Source organism: Carassius gibelio, chromosome B13, assembly GCF_023724105.1.
Source record: "Carassius gibelio isolate Cgi1373 ecotype wild population from Czech Republic chromosome B13, carGib1.2-hapl.c, whole genome shotgun sequence".
Lineage (NCBI taxonomy): Eukaryota > Metazoa > Chordata > Actinopteri > Cypriniformes > Cyprinidae > Carassius > Carassius gibelio.
The window spans coordinates 17,284,608-17,311,423 of NC_068408.1; the positions used below are offsets into that span (position 1 = coordinate 17,284,608).

General features: G+C 38.5%; 1 protein-coding gene across 1 annotated transcript in view; it reads left to right on the plus strand.

Moving 5' to 3' along the window:
- LOC127970047 (calmodulin-lysine N-methyltransferase) overlaps positions 1–25,356 on the plus strand; it is an 87,058-nt gene extending 61,702 nt beyond the window's left edge. Inside the window, exons 5-12 of the mRNA XM_052572249.1 lie at positions 2,701–2,759; positions 3,056–3,067; positions 4,870–4,917; positions 8,436–8,502; positions 9,563–9,637; positions 16,150–16,213; positions 18,792–18,897; positions 23,480–25,356. Of these exons, the coding sequence (XP_052428209.1) occupies positions 2,701–2,759; positions 3,056–3,067; positions 4,870–4,917; positions 8,436–8,502; positions 9,563–9,637; positions 16,150–16,213; positions 18,792–18,860 (394 nt within the window). The 3' untranslated portion in view covers positions 18,861–18,897; positions 23,480–25,356. The remainder of the gene's footprint in view (positions 1–2,700; positions 2,760–3,055; positions 3,068–4,869; positions 4,918–8,435; positions 8,503–9,562; positions 9,638–16,149; positions 16,214–18,791; positions 18,898–23,479) is intronic.
- Positions 25,357–26,816: the final 1,460 nt, after the last annotated feature.

Sequence of the window (26,816 nt, forward strand, 5' to 3'; positions counted from 1 at the left end):
GTGTAGAATGTTTGTGCGTGTGTGTGTGTGTGTGTGTCGACGTGTGCTCTTGTTCCTGTATGTCATCAAGGACTGTCACCCTCTCACTATCTTCCAGACCTGTTATCAGGCACTCACCAAAAAGTGGAAAAAGAGGAGGATAAAGCAGAACAAAAAAAGTCAATTTACAGAGAGCACCCATCTCTTCTCTTCATCCCTCTGGTTTTTTGCCTTTCTTTCCACTAGCCCAATGTACAGCCAAATAGCTACCTGTCACTGGGGCTTTGTCCCTGCCGCGGCTCATACTAGCAGTTTTGTGCGCATTAATTTTTAATTGCACTCCCTCATACAACAATCGCTCTCTTCATCCTCCACTCTGTCTCTCTGTCAATGGAAGGTGTCGGATCACAGGCTCAGAGCAGACAAACACATGGAGACTGTTGTCACAGAGTGTAGAAATGACTGGCAAAATGATGAAGTCAAGCTGCCGTCGTGTGTGTGTGTGTGTGTGTGTGTGTGTGTGAAGACACTTCTGGTGTGCAGCTCTGGGCTGCTTTTGATCTACAGGGACTCTACTATATATTTTGTGTATGACAAACACAAATGAACTCTATGCAAATTATAGTCTTTGTGTAAATCCTCTGTTCCTGTGAGAATTATATGAATTACCTTTCATATGAATTATTCTGTTCAGGTGCATAGGTCTCTATGTATACAATAGGTATGTGTATTAACTGTTGTGGTGTGACTCAAAAATGTCAGGGTTGTTCTGAGGGGGGGGGGCAAAAATGCTAAATGCAGTTAACAAAGGGTAGGGAAAGTATCTGGGAATGTATCTGTCTATAGTTATTGACATACAGTATGGTTTAAAAGCCATCTGTCCAGTCAAACTCTTCTGTAGACAGATGCTATTACATATGTGTTTTGTGTGGTGAGTTTTTGACTACCAAGAGGATAAAATTATCAGTATACATAGAATACAGTAAGAAATCAGTGTATAATGTTTCATTTTTAACCCTTTTTATTTACTTCTGTACATATTACTAATGTGTTGGTTGTCACTTGATGTAAACAGAGCTCAGTGAATCAGACATACAGCACTTAAACAACAAAAGAAAAAAAAATTGTGATTTACCATAGTAATAGTCTCAGCCTCAAACTTCACGCCCATGGACCGTTGGTTAAACGTCTGATGCATATGGGACACAAAAGTGGAAACACTTCAGGTATGTCGAAGTCGTCATCTGATTGGTTGAATTCTACAGGATTTCCGCGAGACGTGTGTGTCGCGTTCTTTAACGTTCCACCTAGAAACGAAGATACCGTGGCGCCAAACCTCCTGACGAAAGAAGAAAGCCATAGTGTTTACAACCTGCTTATCAGGATCAACTTAACACTGGATTTTCAGAAGTATGTGAAATATTTAAAGTTCACGGCATAGAATCTTTAAAATACGTCTGAGAGTTTTACACTGATATTGTGGCAACATTTACACAGCCCAAAACATGACGTTGAACAAACTGTGATTGTTTGATATGTCGGTTTGATTAATATCGTGCGCTTTGCAGGGCTGTGGGACACGGGACACTCTATTCATCCCTACAACTTGTTAATTCGTTCCTAAGACTTATTAATTTGTGGCAAATGTTCATGTTTCATTCATTTTGTTCCTTAAATAACACATGATTTAACTGAACTGAGGGAACAAACTAATACATCGAACAAATTCTTAATTCATTAAAAAATGGGATGCATTAAGGAATTGATGATAAATGGGATGCTTTAAAGAAAATGAATAGCCTATGTAAGTAATAGCCCTAAAATTAAAATAAAGTTTGTTTTCATTAAAAAAGTAAAATATACCTTATTTTACATAATTAACATAATGGATATAAAACAGAAATGTTGCAACGCTCCATAAACAAGTTCACGGAAAGGAAAGTATGACAACGCGCATTCTGTGAGTTTGTTTTATTTTACAAGTTTTTACAAATCTTTAGTTTTTTTATCGTAAGTGCACAAATAAAAGTAAACACTTTTGCAAATTAGCCATATCTTACTCCAAAGTGTTTTTTTGTCTGTTCATTATCAAAATAATGCAGCATTACGCATTAAGGTTAATGATTAATTGATCATTAATTTAAACGATGATCGATCATGGAAATGAGTGAAAATTTACACCCCTAGTTGGGAGGCACAGGGAGAGAATTTGTAACAATAACTACAAAATTTTACAAAAAGAACTTCCAACAGACTGGGAGGTCTAACATTTTGCATTTTTAAGGAAATCCAAAAAACTCCCAACCTGGGAATCTAACTATTTTTCGGGTGTTTCCGTTGATGGGTTAACACTGATCCAGTACATTTAATTAACCTTACATTCCTGCTTTACCACAAACCCACATTTCCAGCAGGAAAAAGGACAATTGCGCGTTCTTTTGTAAACACATATACACCCGCTTGCATGCAGAGAGATGGAGGGAGAGGAAGGTTGAGATCAATGAGCCCAGCGGAATTGCATTCCGATCAATGGCATCCCCCAACACTGGCAAGTTAATTAGCGTTATTGTCAAGACACTACAGCCATCTCTCTCTCTGTCTGTCTTTATCACTCTCGTCCTCCTGTTTTCATCTTATTTGAGCTGAAAAACGTATATTCATGTGCTTCAATGTTAACGCTAAACAGTGCATCAAACCCCTCTGTGTCTCTCTGTCTCACAGGGGCTCGGCGGTGTGTGAGCTGGGTGGAGGGATGACGTGTCTTGCGGGGCTCATGGTAAGTCAAAAGTGAATGCAAAATTTACAGACACTGCTCACACAGACAGACAGTCACAGGCAAATGGGCAATTTGCATCAGCATGGGTAATCTAACATGGGCATATTGTAAGCAACATGAAATCGGCCAGCACACATGGACATTTCTACCTCAGTGACCATAAACACACGTGGCCCAATGGGCTAACTTCATCAAAAGCATTCATACACGGGGGCTTGCATATGCAAACACTTTCTGTCTTGGTCACACACACACATACAAACATCAGTGGCTTAGGCTCTGGCTGTGTGTGGTGTATAGTAGTTTGTAGTAGCCTCTCCAGATGGACAGGCTTAACATGTTATCGATTTCGCCTTCACAAGACCAGCCTTCCCGTATCTCTCCACTCAATACCCCCATGTTGTGACATTACGGACTGCCAGTGGATCGCCCTCCTCGTCCCCCAACTTGATTTGTCTCTCTCTTTTTTTTTTTTTACTCGCATTCCTCCTTTTCTCAGGTCTGAGTCTGACTTAGTGCTTTTTGATGCTTGTGTTTATTTAAGTCCTTCTTGAGGAAAAATGGCTTCTCTGTTCTGTCCTGTGCCCTGGAGTGCTGTGGTTTTGGCAGTGCCATCCATGTTTTTCTTGGGTGACTGGTTGGTTTCCTGCAGGCCTTGATGCCCATATGGCTAGCTGGTGGTGTGGGGCCTCGTGACCTGACTCTCGCCCACAAGGCAAAAACACTACATCAGTCTGTACAGATGATTGTGTTGTATTGTCTCATTTTGTCAGTGCATGTACCCTTTTTGTTTGACTTCATCATTTCAATTTAAAGACATTACAAAATGACAAAATTATGTTGCAATTTGTGTATTTTAAAATGCATCTAAGATGCTGGTTTTCTCTGTGATGCTGTGGAATATTCGCTGGATTTTACCATCGAAACATTTGAATGCAGAATTGATTTGATACAATACAGTTCAGCAGTAGTATTGCGAGATATTAGCACAATTTAAAATAACAGTTTGTATTTTAATATATTTTAAAGTATAATTTATTCTTGCAATGCAAAGCTGAATTTTTTAGGAGTCATTGTTCCAGTCTTCAGTGTCACGTTCCTTTAAAAATTAATAATAATTCGACATTTTTAAAAGCATTTTTGTAACATTATAAATGTCTTTACTTTGACTAAATTTAATGTATCCTTGCTGAATAAAAATTTTAATTTCTTGAAAGAACAGTACTCTCTAGCACATGATAATATTCCTTAAGAATTATCCCATCTCTAAACTGCTAACTAAACTGCTCCCATTCTCATAAGGTGAATAGTAAAAAGTAAATAAATAAAAATACAGTTTCATGTCTTCTAAGAAATATTGAAATCCAAAAAACATAACATTTTTCAAATGCACTCTTGCAGGAGTGTTATTTTTGCCTCCTGTATTTGAAAATTTCCAGAAATCCAAAATCGGATTATTCAAAATCACAAATATAACACCTTGCAAGCGCTTTTACAAATGCACACACACACACTCCCTCTACACACACGCTTCTGCCCACTGCGCCTCTCCAAACAACTGTTACACAGCGCCTCTGATAAAGACGACTACTTGAATGAAAAGACTGTATAAAAAGGGACAGAAAGAGCTGACAGTGGAGCAGCACAAAGGCAGAAGCTTCGCAGTACAAAGTTATATGAAGGGCATCAGGCAGGCCTCGCGAGCCGAGTAAGGAGTGACAGCAGAGCGCGATGGCCCCGCCTGATAAACGCCACACTGCAAATGAAAGGCTCGGCGCTCACCATCATCCCCTGTCACAATGCAATTACCCAACAGAGTGATAGCAAGATAGAGGGCTCCCAGCCACCGGGAATGATAAAAGTATTGACTGATTTGATTGAATGATTAAAATAATGCAGACGTAAAATGAAAAAACGGCCAAGACAGACAGCGATGGATGAGAGGGAGCAGGGGAGAAAGAGAGGGGTGGTCGTTTTTGGAGTAGGGCTTTAAAATCAGCACTCTTTAGATATGACTGCTTGCAAACAGTGTGCTGAGGATGTCTTGCTTTTGTTTTATTTATTTATTTATTTGTTTGGTTGTTTATTTTTCATCTTTTCCTCCTTTCCTGCAGATGTGAAGGAAGTGCTGCTATCTGATGGCAACGAGAAGGCAATTCAAAGTATCCTTGCATTTTGGACCGGTATGTAGCTCTGTTCCAATACCTAGTAAGCTGCGCATTCCCTACATAGGCAGGATCTGAACTGAAATGGAACCTCATAAGTGACTGATCTGGAACAACCTACATAGGCAGGATCTGCAAATTAAAAAGTACAGGAAAAGGCAGCATGAATATGTTGCCTATATCATCTGGAACAGCCTTCGCATTTTAAATTGACACCTAAACAATACTCTCCCTAGAGAGACAGCTCACTTGGTTTTGGAACAGAGCTTGCGTGTTTCTAAACCAATCCAAACATTACTTTGTTCTGTCGGGGTGTTGACATCTATGTGTTTGGTGTGTATGTTTTCAGTGTCTTCGAGAGTGTAGCACAGAAAAGAAAACCTTGCTGTGTATTCCTCTCACTTCTACTACACACACACACATTCAGTCAGCCATTCTTAATGTGCACTCTGTCAAAGAATACACACACACACACACTCGCACCCCCTCGACATATCTGAATGTGAGGCAAATCATCCAGCTGACACCCGAAACCTGCATTTAGCATGTTTAATACATATTCATGTCATTGAAGGCTACCGCTGTGTGTGTTGACTCACCTGCTCCTTGTCTCTCACCCCCCCCCCCCTTCCATTCCTCTATTGACTTTCTCTTTTGCCAGGAGCACGGATGAAGCTTAAACAGGTGACAGGGCCAGCTCGAACCTTCATTCTTCATTCCCTTTCTTCGCTTTTTCTTATGCGCGCTTTCCATCTCTCGTCTTCCCACCGCAGTCACTCAGATTAGCCACGTCGTTTGGCTCACAAAGGCAGGAAAAATGGAGACGACAGACGTGACAGCAAAACGCCGCAAAATTACCATGCCCACATTCGTTAGTACAACAGCCAGCGCTGCCACTACAATGAGCTTTTATTGAATATCAAGACTCAAAGAACAATAGCCGTGGCATGAAATTAACACAATTCCTCATTGAGAAGAGATTTGTTTAAAAGAAAATGGAGGGAAGGGGAGCAGAGCAAGACATACTCAAAACATTCATGGTCTGTCTCTAAACTGCTTCCTGTAATACAGTGTGAAAAGACTGGCAGTAGGCTGATAGAGCATTAATTGGCAGTGCTTTGTTTCAGAGAGGTTTCTGCCATAATAGAACGCCAAGAAATGATCTGATGATCGGACGAGGCCAGGAAAGGACAAGCTGTCTTGGGAGAACCGAATACGATATGGTGTTTTCTTTCTTTGTTTTAGAGCGAATAGAATTATGGGATCTGCAGAGTTGAAACAATAATATTAGCATGTGAGCCATAGGATATATATTATTATATATATTTTTTCCCTTTCCTGTTCTAAAGGGTTAAACTACCTGTCCTGTATAGCTCTATAGAACCTTACATTTTCGAATCTGGTCTGTAAACCAGTTTCTGCTTTCACCATTAAGGTTTGACCTTTGTTTAAAAACTTAACTATATAGCTTTATATATGTATAGTTAAATAGTGTACATGGTCAGAAAAAATTATGTTAACAGAATTATTTGAACAGAATAAGGTGTTTTACCACCACTGATTTTAAAACAGATTTCAGCATTAGAATAGAGTAACACAATGTTTGAACAGGCTCTAGTTGAATGTTGTTTATCAGTTATCTGTCAGTTGCAGTATGTCTTTCATACTTTTTTGGACCTTGACAGTGTATTTTACTTGGCAGTCAATGGGACAGTGACAAGCCTCCCGGTTTTCATCCAAAATACCTTACATTTTGTTCCGAAGACAAATTAAGCTGTTATGAGTTTGGACCAACGTGTTGGGGGGGGGGGGGGGGTAGATTAATGACAAAATTTTCATTTTGGGTTGGAGTAACCCTTTAAAACACCAAATAATTTGACTTTCAAGGTTACAGAAGCTCCTGCTAAACAGGCAATAATTTTTTTTCAATGTTTTTGAATATTAAATTTTTTGTGCATTCCAATTACATGTGTGTTAGTACTTGTGTTATTGCTGGACAATTAGATGTTACTCCAAATAGTGTTATTTCCTATAACAAAAATGACCGATTAGACATGAACACACATAATCCCTGCATACTTCATCAAAGTCCAATGAGCCCAAGTGGGAATGAATAAAGTGTATCAGAAAGTGCTGAGTGGTTTCATGACTCCGTTCTGATCTCAGTCCGCATGTTCAAAAGACTCTTATTAAAGCTGTGCATGCGTAATCAAGAGACCCTACTGTTAACTGCTAAATTTCACTTCTCACACACTGATTATTTTCTTTAATAGCTGCTTCTCTCTGGAGCTTTACAAGCTCTATTAAGCAGCAGTCCTTAAACTTGGAGACAATATATGCACAGGTTACACAGGAAGTAAATTTTTTTTATCAAAATTGTGTCTATTGGCACTTTTAAAATTGAATGAGAGAGACACCAGTGCTGACTTCTCCACCAGTTGTCTTTTCCTGATGGGATTACACCATAAGCTTTCCACTCTCTCTCCTTTGCAGTGGATCTCACCAGTGTAACGTGCGTACCCTGCCCCCTCCTCTCTTCCATCGAGGGATTTGCCCTCCATCCCTGTGCTATAGATTGGATTTGCTACGGTTGTTTTCCATGGAGCGAGAAAGAAAGCAAGGCAGAAAAAGCGAGAAATCGTAATTGAATTAGTTTAAAACTGTCGAATGGTCTATTCATAGATGCGCTGACATCAGTCCCGCGGTATAACCACAATGGGTGGAGGCCCATCTCAGGAGATGGCCGCAGGTTAAAAGCCTCCCTATTGATTACCTATGGTGATGCTTTGCATGAGTTGGTTTTGAGCTCAGTGGTAATCTGAGGATGAGGTGTAGAGAGAGACGGCTGTTACGGAAGCAAACAGACTCTGTGGGTTGACTTCCTTTGAAAAGGCCTGACATAATAGAGTTCTGTAACATGGTTAAACAAGAAAACATGCTGTTGTTCAGCAGTGTCTCACCTACAACTCTAAAGTGGCTCATTTTGTTTTAGATAAAATTTTCTGTATTCTGAAGCTTGGTTGCTTTTTGTAGTATTTCTCATGTTTCAATTACAAATTACAATTAAATACAATACCAAATTATTTTATATTTAACTGATTATTGCATTCCTCTGAGAAAGTTTGTGTTCACTTGTAAAAGCATCAGAAGCATCATTTTATCTCCCTTTGTATCTGTCTGTCTGTATGTCTGTCTATTTGGATTAGTTGGATAAAATTGTGAAGAAAAGCAAGCACCAAGTGAGTAACAGTACTCAAGTCCTTCAGTTTTGTTTAAAAAGCATTCCAGGATGCTCCTCAGGTTGGTTGCATAATAGCGTTGGCCAATCAGCATCCAGGACAGGAACTGATTTGTTATAATGCCTTCATTATTATTACAAAAATGGCAAAAGGGTAGGTCTGTTCAAACTTGCTTGACATGCTAGTGGATACATCTGTCTTCATGAAGTTAATGTTTAACTGTCCTGCTCTTATTAATTACGAACCAGTGTTGCATTCCTTGACAAAGAGCATCAGATGTGCGGAGTGTAATCGAGAGGAACAGACGAGAAGGGCTCTTCCTTTCTACCAATGTGTCCTGCAGGTAATCACTCATACACCTCCTAACATCTCTAATAATGAAAGACAGAGCACTAATATTGCTTTTACATTACAGCCATATGAAGTCCATCTCTTCTGTTAATACAAATTCATAAGAGGTTTATAATTCGCTGAAGCTTTTCATAGCGAGCATGCCATGAAGTATAGAAAAGTGTGTTTGGGTAAAGTGGCATTTACGGCACTTGTGTTGGGGACATAATAGTGTCAATAAGTAGGCAAAAATGAGGTTGCAAGGCTCCGTGTCACTCCCTGAACCCAGTTGGTCCGGTAACAAGGTATCCGCAGCCCGTAGAGCGAGTGCTACGCTCTCTAACGCACCGAGATGTATCCAGGCAGAGCGATGATGAGCCACTCTCCGTGATTGAATGCCCTCATCTAGAAAACTCAAACACACACACCTTCTCTAACTCCCCTCTCTCACATTTGCCAAAACACAGCTCATCCACTGTGCACACCATCACGCAAATGCATTATCACCTAAAAAGTAATTTTGGCACTCAGTGATCTAACCACTCTCCCCCTCTCGTCTCCTCTCCTCTCTCTTGCTCTACACACTTCCCCCTCCCTGTGTATTTACACTGGGCTGATGAAGTGAAAGAGTAAACGTATAATTAGCCTGCATTACTTTGATTGTTTTCTTTAGAGATTAGGCTTCCTGTCAGAGCGCGCGGTTTGAGTGGGGTGAAGGTCGCGTGTGATTGGTTGAGTTAGGGGGGGTGGATTCGCTTTCTCAAGTCAGTGAATAAGCAGCGCGGACCCCCACTGAGAGAGGAGATTGTATTTCCACAAGACGTAATTTTTGTTTACTGACTGTTAATAATGGCTAATTAATAATCAGATTTGCTTGCCTGGAAACCGGCCCTAGCACTTAAGGAAAAGAGAGAAGACGATCGCCGCCAGACAACGGCGCAAATAAAGCGAGTGTCAGGTGTGTGAAATGTCTCTGGACGCAGCACTGTGAGCGATTATATGGGGGTGAATGATAAATTGCGCAACAGGGTTGATGACACAGTAGCTAACATCCTGGTTCTGTCCTCTTTCAGGGTGGTGAGATGGGACAATGAGGCCGATGTGTCCGCTCTGGAGGGTCGCTTTGACATGATGATGTGCGCTGACTGGTAGGTTGATCCTTTTGTTCAACTGTCACTTCTTCAGAGATCCACCGTCACCCAAAACATGACACCTGTACACAATTGTTGCGCGACACCTCCAAAATAGATTATACGCCATACGATTCTGAGCAAGTATAGAGATTCTCTACATCTGTCCTAACTGGCTGTTCTTACAGCTATTACAAAATAAATATCATATCTCACACTTTACTAGCATTTCCAGCCACAATATGTCTACACCCTCAATAAAAGTGTGCACCTTGTGTGATGTGGCATTAATATTCCTGCGCCCGTAACACTTATCAGATGGCAGCCATCAGCTCGGGGATGGCATTGCATTATTTCCCCTCCGCCAGCTCCGCCAGGCATTTCCATTTTTCAGAAATTGCCTCTTTTTCATGCTTGGCGTCCCAGCAAATGGATGTCTTAGGCAAATTGCAAATAATTATGCCTGTGCAAGGAGAGAAAGAGAGCGAGAGAGAGATTGTAGAGCAATACAAACATTTCAATTAGCCAGGTCCTGAACATGTGGAACCATTGTTTTGTTTTTTTTCTTCTCTCTCTTTAGTGTGTCTGTGTAAATGCAATGTTGTGTGTCTTACGCTAGTCTTTTACAATCATTCGGATGTAAATTTTACAACTGGTACATTCAGACTCCTTTATGTAATGCAAGAAAATTTTATGTTGTTTGAAATTCAGCTTAGGGAGGCATCATGTGATCAAAGATGAACAGTCTTTATTTACATGGTCATGTAGTTGTTAAAGGGATAGCTTACCCAAAATTTAAAATTCGGTCATCATTTGCTCACTCAATGTGCTGCAAACCTGTATGACTTTATTTCTCCTGTATAATTCTCTATATAAAGTGAATGTCCTCTGAAGTTATTTATGAACCCACTGACTTTCATTATACAGTCAGAAAAAAAAGTTGAAACCATCTTCTTAATATATTATTTCTTTTATTCAGAAGATATGAGGGACAGTAAATTAATTTTGGGATGAACGGCTCCTTAAATACATTTTACAAATGTTCGCCAATATTCTATGCATTTATATAAAATCTACACATATAATGCACAGAAAATGGGCAATTAATACAGAAGATTATTAGCGAGATGTATTGGTAGCGACTGTATTGGTTCGTTTATTCATGTCTGATTTTCTGATTCTGATTCCTGCTCTCATTGCATGTTATAATAACCCTAATTAGTACTCTAATTATAGACATTTTCAAATCCTACACATTTTCCCTATCAACTTTTTTTCTTAACACGATTATAGTTTATTACATTGTTATTACATTGTTATAATCCCAGCTCTAAACAGGATGTTCTTTGGCATTGTCTCGGTCTAGCACAAAGTGGTGAGGCTGATGGAGGCGGGGTATAATGATACCTGTGTGTTCTCTGGCGATGATCACTAAAGCCTGGTACAGCCTACTATTATTCTAATGTCAGACAAATGGCAGCTAATACGCAGGTAAAATGTGCAGCAGAGGGCCAGCATGAGATTGATTTGTGTGTAGTAAGGAGATACTGTGTGTGTGTGTGTGTGTGTGTGTGAAGAGAGAGAGAGTGGAAGAAGGTACGTGAGGATGAATCATGCCGCGTTGGCTGTACCCCGTTGCTTGCACTGGCAACTCATCTGTAATTGCCGTCGTCAGGAGAGTGATCGCTCGGCGATTAACGAACATAGCCATGCTGACGATCACCTGCGAAAAGGTCAACAGCCACACTTCTGCTCCGATTAATTATAGTCTTTCAGACAATCGTCAAGAAAGGCAGGACGTAATGCAGTGGCGCTCACGCTAGGAGAAAAGAGAGAGAGATAGAGACGTCGTCTCAGCTGTGATAGCAAAAGGTTCTTCCCAAAGACAGCCCTCTGTTACACCTCGTCTTTGTCTTCACAAGACAATGCTATTCTTGCCTGAAAACTGTTTTGTAGCTACACTAAGAGTTGACAAAAGCATTAAATTAGCACTCAAGGCCCACAGCTCTTTACTTGACTTGTGATGCTTTGTTTAAAGCGATATTTCCTCAGTGCTTAGAAGGTAAAAAACTGATATGCTTTTTTTAATCAGAAGTTTTCATGTGTCTCTTTCACATGAACCTGTTTAATATTGCATATGTAATGTATTGCTGGTCTTTGCTCTTGTTTGGCAGTCTTTTAGTTTGTAGTTCTGTCTTGTTTTTCTGTTTCTATTCCCTGATTGTCTGGATCTGTGTGCTTATAGCTGTGTTTGGAAATATCATATGTGTCTAAAGATACCATATTTAATGAGGAACTTTGTAACTGTTAAAAAAGTATACTATAGTAGGTGTGTAGTATGAATGAAAATGTATGCACTACATCCGCCATGTTGTCATTGTCATGACCTTCTCTGCCATTGACAGCTTTTCCTAGGTATACAGATGCATCTAAAAAAACTCACATTTTTAAACTAGTGTATTAAATAAACTCAATGCACACAGACTAAAGTAGTTCAAGTTTTTAGTTCTTTTAATTATGATGATGTTGTCTCACATTTAACAAAATCCCATCAATTCACTATCTCAAGCTAATAAACTCAAAACACCTGCAAATGTTTCCTGAGCCTTCAAAGGGTCTTTCAGTTTGGTTCACCAGTGACACAATTTTGGGGAAGACTGCTGATCTGACAGTTGTCCACATGACAATCATTGATACCCTTCACAAGGAGGGTGAGCCACAAACATTCATTGCCAAAGAAGCTGGCTGTTTTCTGGACAGAGTGCTGTATCCAAGCATGTTAACAGAATGTTGAGTGGAAGGAAAAAGTGTGGAAGAAAAAGATGTACAACCAACTGAGAGAACCGCAGCCTTATGAGGATTGTCAAGCAAAATAAATTCAAGAATTTGAGTGAACTTCACGAGGAATGGACTGATGCTGTGGTCAAGGCATAAAGAGCCACCACACACAGACATGTCAAAGAATTTGCTGAACCACAGGCAACATCAGAGAAGTCTTACCTTGGCTGAGGAGACGGAGAACTAGACTGTTGCCCAGTGGTCCAAAGTCCTCTTTTCAGATTAGAGCAAGTTTTGTATTTAATTTTGAAACCAAGGTCATAGAGTCTGGAGGAAGGTGGAGAAGCTCATAGCCCAAGTTACTTGAAGTCACACTTCACCTGTAGTCAAGTGTCCATCAGGTGTGCGATTTAGAATCCCATATGAAGCAGTGGGTCTTTTTTCATTTCCCTGTTTCAGAATTTCTAATGTCTGTAAAATAATCTGTACTGATATAATATGAAATGCAATTATTTTGTTTTTGGTTATTTTGAAAATATTACTGCCTTTTTTTCTTTTGATAATAATTATGATAGGGATTTAAGATTTTAGTTTTTTTTGGTTGTGCTTATTTGTAAAGCTGCACAATTTGGCCAAAATGTTGTGATTATATGTCAATATGACCATAAAATAATAATAATAATGGTCATAAGAAATTATTATTTTGCTATATTTCACTGTAAATAAAAAAACAGCTTTCTTAATGAGAGACCATCAACCTTTTTTGGCATAAAACTGCAACCAGGATCGTCAAATGTGGTTGTTGCAACGCCCGGTCGCTCCTTAGTCGAATCCGCCAGCCATTCCCCGTTATAGCCGCTGGCTGCTGCACACTCAAGCCCCTGGCTGTTCCTTGCTCTAGCCACTGGCCATTCCTCATTCTTTGCAAGGACAGTCTGGCGCTTCTGACTCACGGTATGTAAGTAGGTTTTCATATGTAAAGGATTTGCCACTGATCACAAAGAATCACATAGATAGCTGTCATGGATAGCTGGCCAGTCAGAGCAGACCTCGCTTTTCAGAGCGACAAGCTTTGTAAAAATCAACTCGTTTCAGAAGGCGGGGCATAGAGGAGTAACAATAATGTACATTATGTAGAAAATAATGTTTTTTGAACCTTAAACCACATAAACACATTTCATTACACTAAATCAACAAATAATGTTCTTTTTAGCATCATCATATGACCCCTTTAATGACTTTATAATGGAGGTTTAAAGTGTAACCCATTTCTGTTCAGCTATAGTGACTACATGTAAACATGCTCGCAGGGAGTCTGTATCAAAGTGCTATGGAATGGCACTCTGGAAAAACACGGTGTATCCCATCACTTAGATCTTTAGCTGGAATCGCAGTCACACCAGGCTAGGGTCAAGTATGTGAAAAAGCAGTCAGCTGTGCTCCACGATAAGTGAATCAGTCTTCGGTATCCTCCACTTGATCCCTCCAGCAGTTCCCATGCTGATGGGGGCCTGACACTAACAGGGGAGTCTCCATACTATGTGTGTGATGAACAATTATTGAGTAGATTTCATATATTTATTATTGAATATATTAAATTATTGAAACAATTATTGAATATATTTTAGATATTTATTTATTAAAACATTGCTGTCCATGAAACGGCGAGAGTGTATGTCTTTTTAGAGATCCCTGGTTTATATTACTGCTTTACATACACAGAACATTGAAGCTCTTCACAAACACACACACTGTAATTTAGGTGGCTAGTGTGAATGTTTGCTGTGGTTTTGTTGCATACTGAATGACTGACTGAGAGAGCTTGGCGTCTTGGCTTCCTCTAAGCTTCCTGTGTCTGTGGAGTCAAGATAAAAGCTTTTGTGCATGTTTACATTAATTTTTTTATTTGTTAATTTATTTTAGTTTTTATTAAGTTACTGTGTTATTTAGCCGATTTACTTCTGTCAACTGTTCTTGCCCCTTGTTGAGTTTGCCGGCTCATTGTGTGATTTTTTTTTCTTACATATGTGTATTTTTACAGCACCTTACCTTAACCACCTAAGTATGATATTATGTGTCACCTGCCCAGCTGTATTGTTTAGCCCTTTTAACTATAATAGCACACAGGAAAATAAATAAATAAATAAATAAAGCAACACATAAAAGTGCTTTAAAAATGAAACAGAAATGGGACTGGTCAATAATATTTCCAATAGCTCTGAAAAATGGTATAATTTACCAGTTATTTAGATGTTGTTTAGATAAATTGGCCACATCATTTACAGCATTTCAGTGTTGATTTCTGTACAGTTGTTCGAGATTTCAAGGTTTGAAGCCTCATAAAATTTTAATAACTTGAATTGGTGAATCAATAATAAACAAAACAATGTGAATGTCTTTGAATATATGATGGATGGATGGATAGATGGATAGATAGATAGATAGGAAATTTAGTATATATCTGTAAAAACATCTCCACATATGAAAGGTTTTCTGTCTCATCAGTAACGTCAGTCATCTTAGCATAAGCTCCTATTCATGGTCTGATTTTATAAGTCATTTATCTGCTGTCACTGAATCCTTTAGGTTTCAAAGAGGGGATGAGGTTAATGCACTCTGGATTAGGTCAGATCAAGTGTTAACACCCACCCGTATTTTAATCTTACTACCATCACCTTTAGATTACCACACCCAAAAATATTTGAAGACATGCCCAGTTTGTGTTTGTCCTCCTTTGTCAAGTTATGTACTTCTGTAATATGCTACCACAGTTCTATTTATAGCATTGTGAATGCACTGTTCACACAGGCCAGGCAAGAGAGAGGGATTTGAATGTCAGTTAACTACTGGTGACGATGACGACAACAATACCAACAAGCAAATCTTGCAGCCCAAAGCTCTGACATAATTCTGGTGCTGTTGTGATTGGTCATTACCTTTTTAATACACAGAAAATACATGTAATTAAAGGAGAAAGAATGAGAGACAAGTATTACATCACTGACAGGTCAATATATGGAAGTAAAGGAGGAAGTACCATTGGTATTTTGGGGAGGGTTTTTGTTTGACGTACACTGTCAAGGCCAGTGTGGCCAGTCGAACTTTCCAGCCCTCTCACCCCTAAACTCACCCTCTATTGTCCAGACTGACCAACTCCACCCAAAACACGGGGTCAAGAGTTGAACTGCTAATGAAACGCTTTGAGCCATCAGACTTGTGACCGCTAGACATGGCCAGTGAGATCACAAAAATAAGCTATAATCAACATAACTGTGACGTTTGACCCCAAGCAAACAAGAGCAGTGTTTTTAGCAGGGTCAGAGGTGATTGGACTAAAACGTTCACAAGTATATTCAGTCTGGAACATGGTTTGCTCTTATAAAAAGTAGCTGTTGTACTATGAAGAATATGCACAAGAATATGTACAGCAAATGCATTAATGGTATGTATTTATATATGTCTTTGTATGTAACTTTGTATTAGTTTGTATCATGTTACTGTCACCTGATACTTCCTTGATTGTTCATCTCTGCTCTGTGTGTTTTACCTTGGATTTGAATGCTGTCACACCGCTGAAACAAGATTTGTTCAAATCTGAGGAAAAAAGAGCATCAGCTATTTATTTTTTTCCGTGCTAGTAGATTTATTCGCAAACAGTTAAAATAAATAGCCTGCTGCTTTATATGGAGCCATTATCATTGCAATGCATTCTAATCTTTCTAGTTTTTCTGTCTTTCTCTTTTTTCTCTTAGTCTGTTTCTTGACCAGTACAGAAGCAGTCTGGTCGATGCACTAAGAAGATTACTGCGACCTGATGTAAGTGTGTGTGTGTGTGTGTGTTGAGTCTCAGTAATTAGTTGGCATGCAGTGATTGAGCGAGTAATGGAATGGCAGGATTAATATCATGTAATACTTTAATACTTATTATGTGCAACTTAGATTGGGTCAGCTCATCTATTTTATGCACTGCACTAATCATAAGACCCACAAGTCCTCTTTCATGCCCTCTTGATATAAGACCCTGAACAGCAAATGAAAAACACTTAAAAGATAAAAATGTATTTTTATTTATCTTTAAGGTTTTTCATGAATCTTCTTTGATATTTGATGTGTTTATGTAAAGGGCCATGTTGTGCCGTGCTGCACTGTGCTGTGTGTGTGTGTGTGTGATAGAGAGAGAGAGAGAGAGAGAGAAACAGAGTATGTTAGGGATGGTAAAAAACAAATTGTATTTTGGTGTTTTTCAAGTAATCTTGATCAACTAATTTTTTTTTATTTAATTTGTTTACTGTAAAAAATTGGACATACATGCATCACAGGACATTTTGTCTTTTCCAACTAAAATAATAACATGGTAATAAAAATTATATAGATTTTTTTATATTAAATTATTTGCTTATCTCTTTGGTAATTACGTACACAAAAAAATAAGGCCACAATTTTTTTTTTTTTAATTATGCTATACGTAGTTAGTAAACTGCTTCCTTTCTAAACAATATTGTAATATATTTTTTCACTCTTTGCTTAGCTCATTAAAAATATGCAGGTTTTATATAATATATATTTATATAAAAAAATACAATATTTTTTCTAATTATAAGATTTGCATATTTTATGGTCTGTAAAAGGCTAACACAAAATCCATATACACAAAGCATTTGGCAGCAAGGTTGCAGCAATAAATTATAATAAATAAAGCATAGTAAAAGTTTCCAATACAAGTTTTAATGTGACCTTCATATAACAAAAAAAAAAAAAAAAGTTGAAGGCTTTTAGTAGTAGTTAAACCTTTTTTATTAAAATATGAATTCTCCTAGTCAGGTAATAATAATGTGTGAAAATAATTACTTATTTTCAAAAAAAATATTTTGTTTTCCTGGCTCATTGTTGAGTCGAGAAGGGGTCAGACAGATTTATTGTTGTGATTTTCCCCATAGCCTTCTGACCAAATGTTTGAGCTGATTTATTGAAACCAATTAATTTTCCTCCTAATGACTCTAATTTGTTATTCTACAATGCCACCAGAGCTTCCGGCCAGTATACACAGCTGATTAACACATCTGTAGATATGCTTGTTTGTGTATGTGTGCGCTCTCAGCATTCGTTCTGCGTGGAGCTTATGAAAAAATTGAAACATCTGTTGTATTAAGATGAGCCTGTTCTCATATTAGTAGTTGTTTGTTTCGTTTGTGTCATTGCTCATTTAATTAAAGCAATAATATGAACAAAATATGAAATAATATTTAAAACCGAAGGATTTCAAAGAAACTTTGAACCTTTTGGTAATCCTCTTAGCTTGCCTGGTTGGTCTGGGCTTGTTGATCTATAAAGAGAGGGGATGTGCTTCCAGCCATTGATTGGATTAGGTGAGCTTTAATCTTTTTGTTTATTATCTAATATAATACCTGGGAGAAATCAAATAGAATGTAATGGTGCAAACCGCCCCATACGGCAAGTGTGCTTTGAGACGCAGTGAAGATGAGCCGGGACCGATGGAGAAAAGAGCTCCACCCCCACACTAAGAGCTTACCAGTCTAAAGCTCATTTTTCATTTGAGGGATTAATTATTATTTTAAATTGTTTTATTTTCTTTATTTGGTAATTTACTAGGCCATTTATAGCCATTTGTTTTTTTTAATTTTGTGTTCAAACAGGTGTCTAAAAAAAAAACATACTGCCCCACCCTGCTTTTCATTGTTTTTCAAGCAGATGGGAATCACAGTGTTTTGACTTTTTAGAGGAATCAACATAAAATGACTTATTTACAGCTGTCTCTTCACACACACACACACATATATACATATACATTTTATGTAATAATAATTATTATTATAATTATAATTATTATTAGAGCAATATGAGAGAAGATTGATTTAGCAAAACATATTCTGACCTCTGATCTCTCAAGTAGCAAATGAGAGCAGTGTTTTTATCAAGATCAGAGTAATGCAGAGTAAGTGATATTAGTATGATTTCACTGCCATGTCTAGCAGCCTGTTAAAAATATTTGTTTAAGTTGCAAATAAAACATGCAAACAAAAGAATATGAAGATTATTGCAGTATGTTTAACCAATTAAAAAATTCTCACCCTTTCTTTATATTAAAAAAAATAACATTTAATTCAGTGTGTTACTTGCCATTTCTTTGTAATTTTTGTGACATGTACTAGTAATTCTGAGTGAAATTTATTTCTATATCAAAAAAAGTACTGTCATTATCAGGTTAATGAGAAAGTATTTTAATGTGGTCTTAAAACATACATATCATAATGTTTCAGTTAGTAAGGCAACATTTACTTTCACTTATTCTACCAGATGCACAATTTGTCGTCAGTGAAGTGAAACACTAGTAAAGTGTCTCTACACTGTGTATGTGTGTGCTTTGTTTCTTTAGGGCACGAGACACGCTGGCAGAATTCTGCAGACTGGCAGAAAGCACAGGCCTGAGAGTGTGTCGCTGTGACAGCTACGACTCACATCTGTGGAACCTTCACCTGAAGGTGTGTATTGTATATGTAAGTGTGTGAAAATGTTTTAAAGTGTCAGAAAGTTGAGAATCAAAGTTTTAAGTGTGACTGCATTTGCCACCGCTTTTGTCTGTGCTCTAAATTTGTATTTCGAATGTTTCACTGAAGTACAGTATGCTATGTCAGCAGGAACAGGGCGTCTGAAAGCTTAAGCTCTAAATGGACCCTTAGAACTCAAAACCTGTCTTTCTGAGAAACTCTAAATGAATGGGACAGGGTGCAACTCCTTTCCCCCTGCCTGAAAGCACAAATACCGTACCCAGGTCAAAGCGCCAGTGCTGTCCAGCTGGTTAACTGGCACTGATAGCACAGCCACGGCTGCCATTTTTGGTTACCGAAGAAGCTGTGAGGACCCATTATGCCCCACAGGCCGAACAGTGGTGGCCCTGCCCATGCCTGAGGAAAATGGGCCTGTCAGTGGGACTCTAGAGCTGAGTGATTGGAACTTTATTTCTGAAGTGATGGACATGGCTGGGCAGAAAAACGCTGAGGGGTCATTGTGGCTCAAGAGGAAAGAGTGTTTGAATTTAGAGCTGTCAATCGAGAGGACAGAAGGAAAGAGAAAGAGAAAGGCAGAATTATGGTGTACATTGAAGCCCTAGAGCAGAAAAATGATTTTTTTTTCTTAATTTCCACTTAATAAGCATGAACAGGCCTAACATAGCAGCTAAAGTGGAAAGTTTTAAGCCCTTACACAAAGTGTACCTGAGAAACTTTTTGCAGAGGGCCACGTGGCTGATACTAAGGGCAGTGAAAGTATTCAGCGTTGGAAGCGAGCGAAATGTGTTAAATTGCTCACAGCGCCTTTAAGTTTTGTCCAGATTAGCCAAAACGCTACCACTCTTGCCCATTTGCACACACACACAACTAGCTAATGCATTCACCTTTTTTTCACATGTTGCCCCCGATGCACCTGAAGTCTAACAGGATCTTTTCGAGCCCGACCACCTGCTGTGTTTCTGCGCGGATAATGACATGAGCAGCGAGGGGCCGAGATAGCTGAGTCAAGAGTCCCGCTGTTCGCGCCTGTGTGCGTGTGTCTTTGCTCTCGGTTTGCCGTCAGCTGTGTGTGTGATACGAGGGGTGAGCTGAAGTGCCCTCATCATATCTCAAAGTGATTAATTCCTCTTTCTTATCTTCTGATGAACACCCTGCCCCCTACGAGTGTACGCCGGGTGAGAACGTAAGGGACCAAGCGCACAAAGAAACATGCGGCAGACAATAGATCACATGCCCCGCCTCCTTCAGAATCCCAAATCACAGTCTTCTATTATAGCAGCGTCTACGGGCCCCTCCCGGACTCACACCTACGGTCGTCTGTGGCTCCTCACCTCCAGCCAGCCTCTGATGTCTTGGAGATTGAAGTGTTTCCTTTAAGACCCCCAAATCTCCTTCCTCCCTCCCGCTTGTGCAGGCCGGCTGTGGATGGGGCTCTCAGCGGTGTGGGGATGTGGCGAGGGGGCTGTGTGTTATCCTCTTATCCCCACTGTTCTGGAATAGAGCACCAGCAGCTGGAGGACTGCAAGCCGCCTGATAATGCAGCTATTTTCTACTCGGCCATCTTAATCTTGTTACTCAAATGGTTGTGAAGAGAGTCATGAATTTTAATTCAGACATCCCCCGTTCACACCCACACATATACATACACTTATTAACTTAATCTCTCTACATCCTCGCAACTTCCAGCTGTCTGTCTGGCCGTATCTGCTCTCGGCGCGTTTAACACCCGAATCTATCCATTTCTGGGGACTGTAGCGCGTGCATCCGGTTGTCCGTCTCATCCCGTGCTTTCTAAAGAACGCCTCTCACTCTCCTCGATGCAGAAAGCAGGCTGAGGGGGGACCGAGGAGAGGGAGGGAAAAGCAGCAATAAAATAAATGACTTGCATCTTGGCAGCCGTGCGATTAAAAAGTAGGAGCCGATTTAACCAGCCACCCATGAAGCTGATTAGCAGGCTGTGATCAGGAGGAACAGCTTTGCCTGTTAAACTTTTCACCTTTGCAAGCTCGCTGCCTCTTTCCCTTCCTCTCTCTCTCTTTCTAAGCTTCTTTGCTATATCACTCTCTAACACTTTTATTGCACGCTCTCTCATTCTCTCTTTCCCTCTCTCAATCCTAACTTCCATGTGCACGCACGCTCTCTAGCTGTGTTGCAATTCATAAGCTTCCTAAGCAGTGTTCACTTGACGCATGTCTATTAATGTAAAATGTTTGCATAATTATGCATATTAAAAGTTCATCATTCCCAAATGTAATGATGATAAATAAGGAAATAAATGTGATTTGTTGAGTTTTACAGTATGCATCTTCCATAAACTATTTGATATTTCATCATAATAATGGTATCTTTATACCTGCAAACAAACCTGAGGTGAATTAAGCTCAATATAACTCATTTCACTCTTCATGTAATACTAAAATGGTGTAATTTAGCCAAAGCATAATAGACATACTTTGACAAAGGCTACTTAGCCAAACTTTGGATTAAAATAGCCTATTCTTAAGTGAGTGGGCAGTTGTTATTTTTCAGTTATACTGAAATGATGTAAAATGAATAATAAATGTTACATTTCTCTCAATGACTGGTAAATTTCTCTCTTCAAATCCTGTGAAAGCATCAGTGAACTCTTGCTCCGTGTGCTGTTTACAGCGGCCTTCAGACGGAGCATATATGCTCCCTATGGTTTTAAGTGTACGCTGCCGGGCACCGTCAGGTGATTCGATCTTACCCTCTCTTGCACTGCACTCACACTTGTCTGGGTTGGTGTGAATGTGTCGGTCCTCACATTGGGCTTAGTGTTGGTCGGCTGGCTGCCCTGATTACAGAGAGGTCACAGGTTCAAACATTGGCTGCTGTGTCGAGGGGTGGAGAGAGAGATAACACACATCAAGGGCAAGAGAGCGGCCTTTTATCTGTTTTTATTTTATCTCAGGCCACAGAGATGATGAGGTGAATGTTAGAGTAAGACAGAAGGAGCATGTGTATCCGTTTGGGAATCACTTAATGATGTTCAAACTGATTTAACATTCATTGGTAATGGTTTATTCTCTCACTATATCAGTGATTATAACTGTCTATAACTTTGCTTTTAGAGTTCTGTCGTTTCACATGTGAGTGATATAACTTTAGCCTGATGGAAGAGTTGGTGTGCTCTGTATATGATGGCCCTGTTGGAATTGCGTTTGCATTAAATAATAAATATCCCATAAAAAAAGTAATGGTAGTGATTGTGTATGTGCCCTGATTACATTTGAATCATTCTGAAGACCTACTCACAAGTAGAGCTGTATTTGCTGTTTGGAGGGATTGTGTTTTCATAAATGAGTTGCATGCAAGTGCTTGCGGAGTGTGTGGGATTTTGGAGCATCTGATTGGTTGGGACAGGGCTGAGCTCCAGGGCAGAAGAGACTGGCAGTGCACTGAGTGTACTGCCACAACTCTAGAGCTCAGACGGTGGTAGAAAAGCAGACCCACAGGGCATATTGTACAGCAAGGCTGTGTGACATTCCCTCTGCAGACACCTCTGCTCTAAGCGGGCCATTATGAAGCAGTTAGTGGGATTCTTGCCGCTTGTCCTTGTTTGTTAGAAGGAGTTCTTGCACTGCACATATGAATAATGAAGGGCATATCGCAGGAAGCTTTTTTTTAATGGAATAGAGCAGAAGTAGAATGTTCTTACTCTAATTTGTCTGAACAATTGTGAAAGAAAGTAGGTTTCATTTGAACATTGACGCTGTGCATCAAACCCCATCAACTCAAAAGAAGCATTTAAATGTATTTCTCAAAATAGAACTATTTTTCATTTTTATATGTAAAATTCACAAATAGGAAGTTTTTGGGTAGCAGTGTTGTTACTTAAAATTAAAAATAAAATGATGAAATGTGGTTTTTGGTAATTGAAATAAAGCTGACATAAAATAAATATAAAGATTGCATGAAAACAGCTCTTGTTTCAGTTAGTAAGGCAACATTTAATATTTTCAGTTGAAAAAAAAATCTTAAAAAAATATAAAAGTACAGAAATAAAAGTAAATTAAGACTAAATAGTAATAACAAAACTGTAGAAATGGCAAAACACATAATATTAAAAATGAAATATAAAAATATTCAATTCAAGTTTATTTGTATGGCGCTTTTTACAATACAAATCATTACAAAGCAGCTTTACAGAAAATTACGTTTCTACAATATTTAGTTGTAGCTTATAATTCTAAATATGAATAAAAACTCTAATGGTATATAGATAATAGTAAAATAACACTGGATAATTGCACTAAACTCTAATGATAAAGATAACATAATTTGTAGAAATATTTCAATTACTTTAATTCAGATTTTTTTAAAATATGCTTTTCATAGAAGAAGTCACTTTTTATGTTTTTAAATAAATGAATGTCACTGCATTGGCATGGCTATTTATATAGTATTTAAACTCTATTGTTTTTTTCCATAGTCTGAAACCATGCATATATACATGCATATATGTTATTGATTCAGCAGTGTAGTATTTCCCATCTTTTTTCCTGCTTCTGAACTTTTGAATCTTGTTTTTCAGATGCAGAGAGAAGGAAAGGAGGTGTACGATGAGAACATCCACTATCCTCTTCTCCTCACTCTCACTCACGGATCCAGTCCAGCCCTGATCTCAGCTGGAAAAAAGCCATCTCATGCCAGGCTGCCTTTCAGTACCACCCACCCCGGCTTTGCCACTGTGTCCTCAGCTCCTGTGTGTGTGTATGTGTGTGTGTGTGTACTTGACCTTTTTACTGTGCAACAAAAGTGTGAAATGCATTAAATGGGAATGGAGAACACATCCCTCCATCTCATCCTACAAAAACTGCGGATGTGACGCTTAGATATGAACTCATTCAATGACTTTGAGTATGCGTGATATCAGAGATGATGTTTCAGGGCAGAACATTATGAATTTATGAATTCAACTCTAGAGGCTGATACAGCTAATCAGGTTCGCAGGACTATCTTGGCCTCTTTACAAAAACATAAATGAGGCGCAGGGTCGTCTTGATCATGAGATCTTGTTATCATAATGACACCAGCTCTCAGTTAGATGCTGATTCTGTATCTACAATCAAAGGTTCATTCTGACACCAAAGGTCATGAAGGGTTGAGATGGATGCAGCTGTGCTGAATGTTATTTGCTTCACTGTGAAATGCTCTCACCTGGCATTTTTTATTGAAGAACTGACGAGATATGACCGATTAGGCCAGCCTAAGACTGAATTGATGTCTTGACAGCGTCACACTAGCACTGGTCAGACCTGCAGCACTGTTCTCCTGTATGTTTGAGTGCACTCACACTGCATGCTGGACTAATGGCCATAGAATGTCAGATGGATTATTTGTAGCAGGATGTCCAAATTGGTCATTTCTATACAATTAAAGTGAATGGTAATCATAAGTATCGTTTTCAAAGAATAGTAACTTAAGTTTTAGTCTTTTTTTGAATGCAAAAGCTTTAGAGATATAGATTAACGTGAAAGCTGGGTGGACTGGGTGCTATTTTGCCCTTTTTTGGAACTTGACAATCTCTGGTCTTCATCCACTTTGATAGCATAGATAAGAGCAGTATGGACATTCTGCAAAACTTCTCTTTTTATGTTTCATGAAGGAAAGAAAATATGCATTTGGAAATGGGTGAGTAATCATGATGATTTTCAAGTTTAAATTAAATTCATAATTACAGTTCATAGGAGTTCAGTTTAGATGCCACTCTCTGCCATAGAATAAAAATTAAGACATTTTATTGTGATTTCTCACATTTTTTTTCTTTTTTTTATTAAGTCTATATCTAGGATTCTGACTTTTTCCTTAACTATAAATCTACATCCTGCAGGGGTTTTTTCACTGCGGGATAAACTATAAAAAAAGAGAACTATGACTTTTTTCTCATGATTCTGACTGAAGTTTACATCTCCCAGTTTAGACTTTCCTTCTTAGAATTGTGAGAAACAAACTTAGAACTGCAAGATATAAAATTAAATCATTATAAAATCAGAATTATGATATAAGAATTCACACTTACCTTTTTATTATTATTATTATTATTATTATGATTATTGTATTCCATGGCAGAAACAAGCCTCAGTAGTTCTGTTTTTGTAAATCAAGGGCATATACAGTAGAAGTTGTTTTTGATATACATTCAGAAGAACTATTAAACTCTTAAACTATTTTATGCATTTTAACAAATAAATCTTTGGTTGATTTGATTTTATTCCCTAAACTATAGCCCCCTTTCCCTACTGTTGTTTTCTCCTGATGGTGAGCTCTGGTTTGTTGTGAATCATTCAGGGCTGTGTGCTTCTGCACTGTGATTACATTTGTACAAAACACAGATGAGTCCAAAGAGATTGTTTCTCACTGACACTGCAGGTGCTTGTAACGACTGTGATTAAATCATTGTTTTCAATCCTTCTGTGTCCCGCTACATTTTTTTTGTGTCACATAATGTGTAATTGATTTGTGGTGTGATGGCTCATCATTATAGTGGTTAATGCCAAAATTGTTCCATTGTATTTAATGCATCAATTGTACAAATGACTTAAAAAAAAACAAAAAATAAAACAGTTGGGTTAAATATTGGGATCAAAAAAAAAAAAAAAAAGTCAGCACTATTTATAGATACTTATTCAAATAAGCATAAGCTATTTGTTCAAACCAAATACTGAAGGTATACTGAAGTAACTTTTTCAATTCATTTTTGACTCAGATTGTTATGCTTCCTTCGCCCTTTCAGACCTGACTATATGTCCTGCGATGTCACATGACTAGTGCTGGCCACACATGTGCCTCAGTTCCCAGTTTGACTGTCACTCTAGGCCTCTTCATTTCCCATGCTCTGATAGCCAACTTGAATCTCAGCTGTAGAGTCGCTATGAGGCTAATCCTGTGACAGTCTGTCTGTGGAAAAGATAGAGAGAGGGGAGGAGTGGAAGGGGTAAAAAGGAACCCAACTCTGTCTTTTGAGATTTGAAAGAGGTCTGTTGTCCCCTCCCCCTGTCCCAGTAGAGGGAGAGAGCCCCCTGTTCACTACAAGGGCTCCATTAACTTGACCACTTGCCCTATGCACACAAAGCCTGGGCCGGCCCACTGTCCCACCCACCCAATTATGTGCGATTAAGCTCAGTGTGCTGTGTCAAGATGCAGAGGGAGAGAGAGAGAGTCGAGATACTCTGTAAACGGAGGGAGAGAGTGGAAAAAAAGAAGAGCGTAGTTATTAAAAGGCACTGCATGTCTGTTACCTGCAGTTTGGCTATCAGTACAGACAGTCTAAAATACATGTTTTCTGTTTTATACTGGATAAAAGTTGTTTGCGGTTATGTAGTGCAGATATGTGATGCTTTAGGAAACACGCTGGATATTTTAAGAGTACGGTTGTATATGATGAATGAAAATTGATGTTCAGTTAGGTTACACTGGTTGATGTATTAGGTATTTTACATTTCAAGTCGTGTATATTAAAACAAATGTATTAGTTAATATATTATTAAGCATTATTGTTCATTTTTAGGGATGCTTTAACAAATAGCATTTTTTTTCTGTAAGATATTATCTTATGTATGCAATATAATGAAGTTGATTAATGTAATTGTAAATTACTGTTACATTCCATATTGCCCGTATTATTATTATTTATTGTTTTAATGTATTGTTTTTTGGTGCGATTGTGTGGGCACAGAAGAAATTTGTTTAAAAAAGTGTTTTATGATTTTTTTTATGATGATGATGTTTTTAATTCCGAAATAGGATATAAATGATACAGCACAAATTTGCTTTGGCACCTATCTCTTAAACATGTTTTGTACTTATGTACACAAACTCAACTAGATGCCATGCTGTTACTGAATGCACCATGATGTTGTGGTTATGCC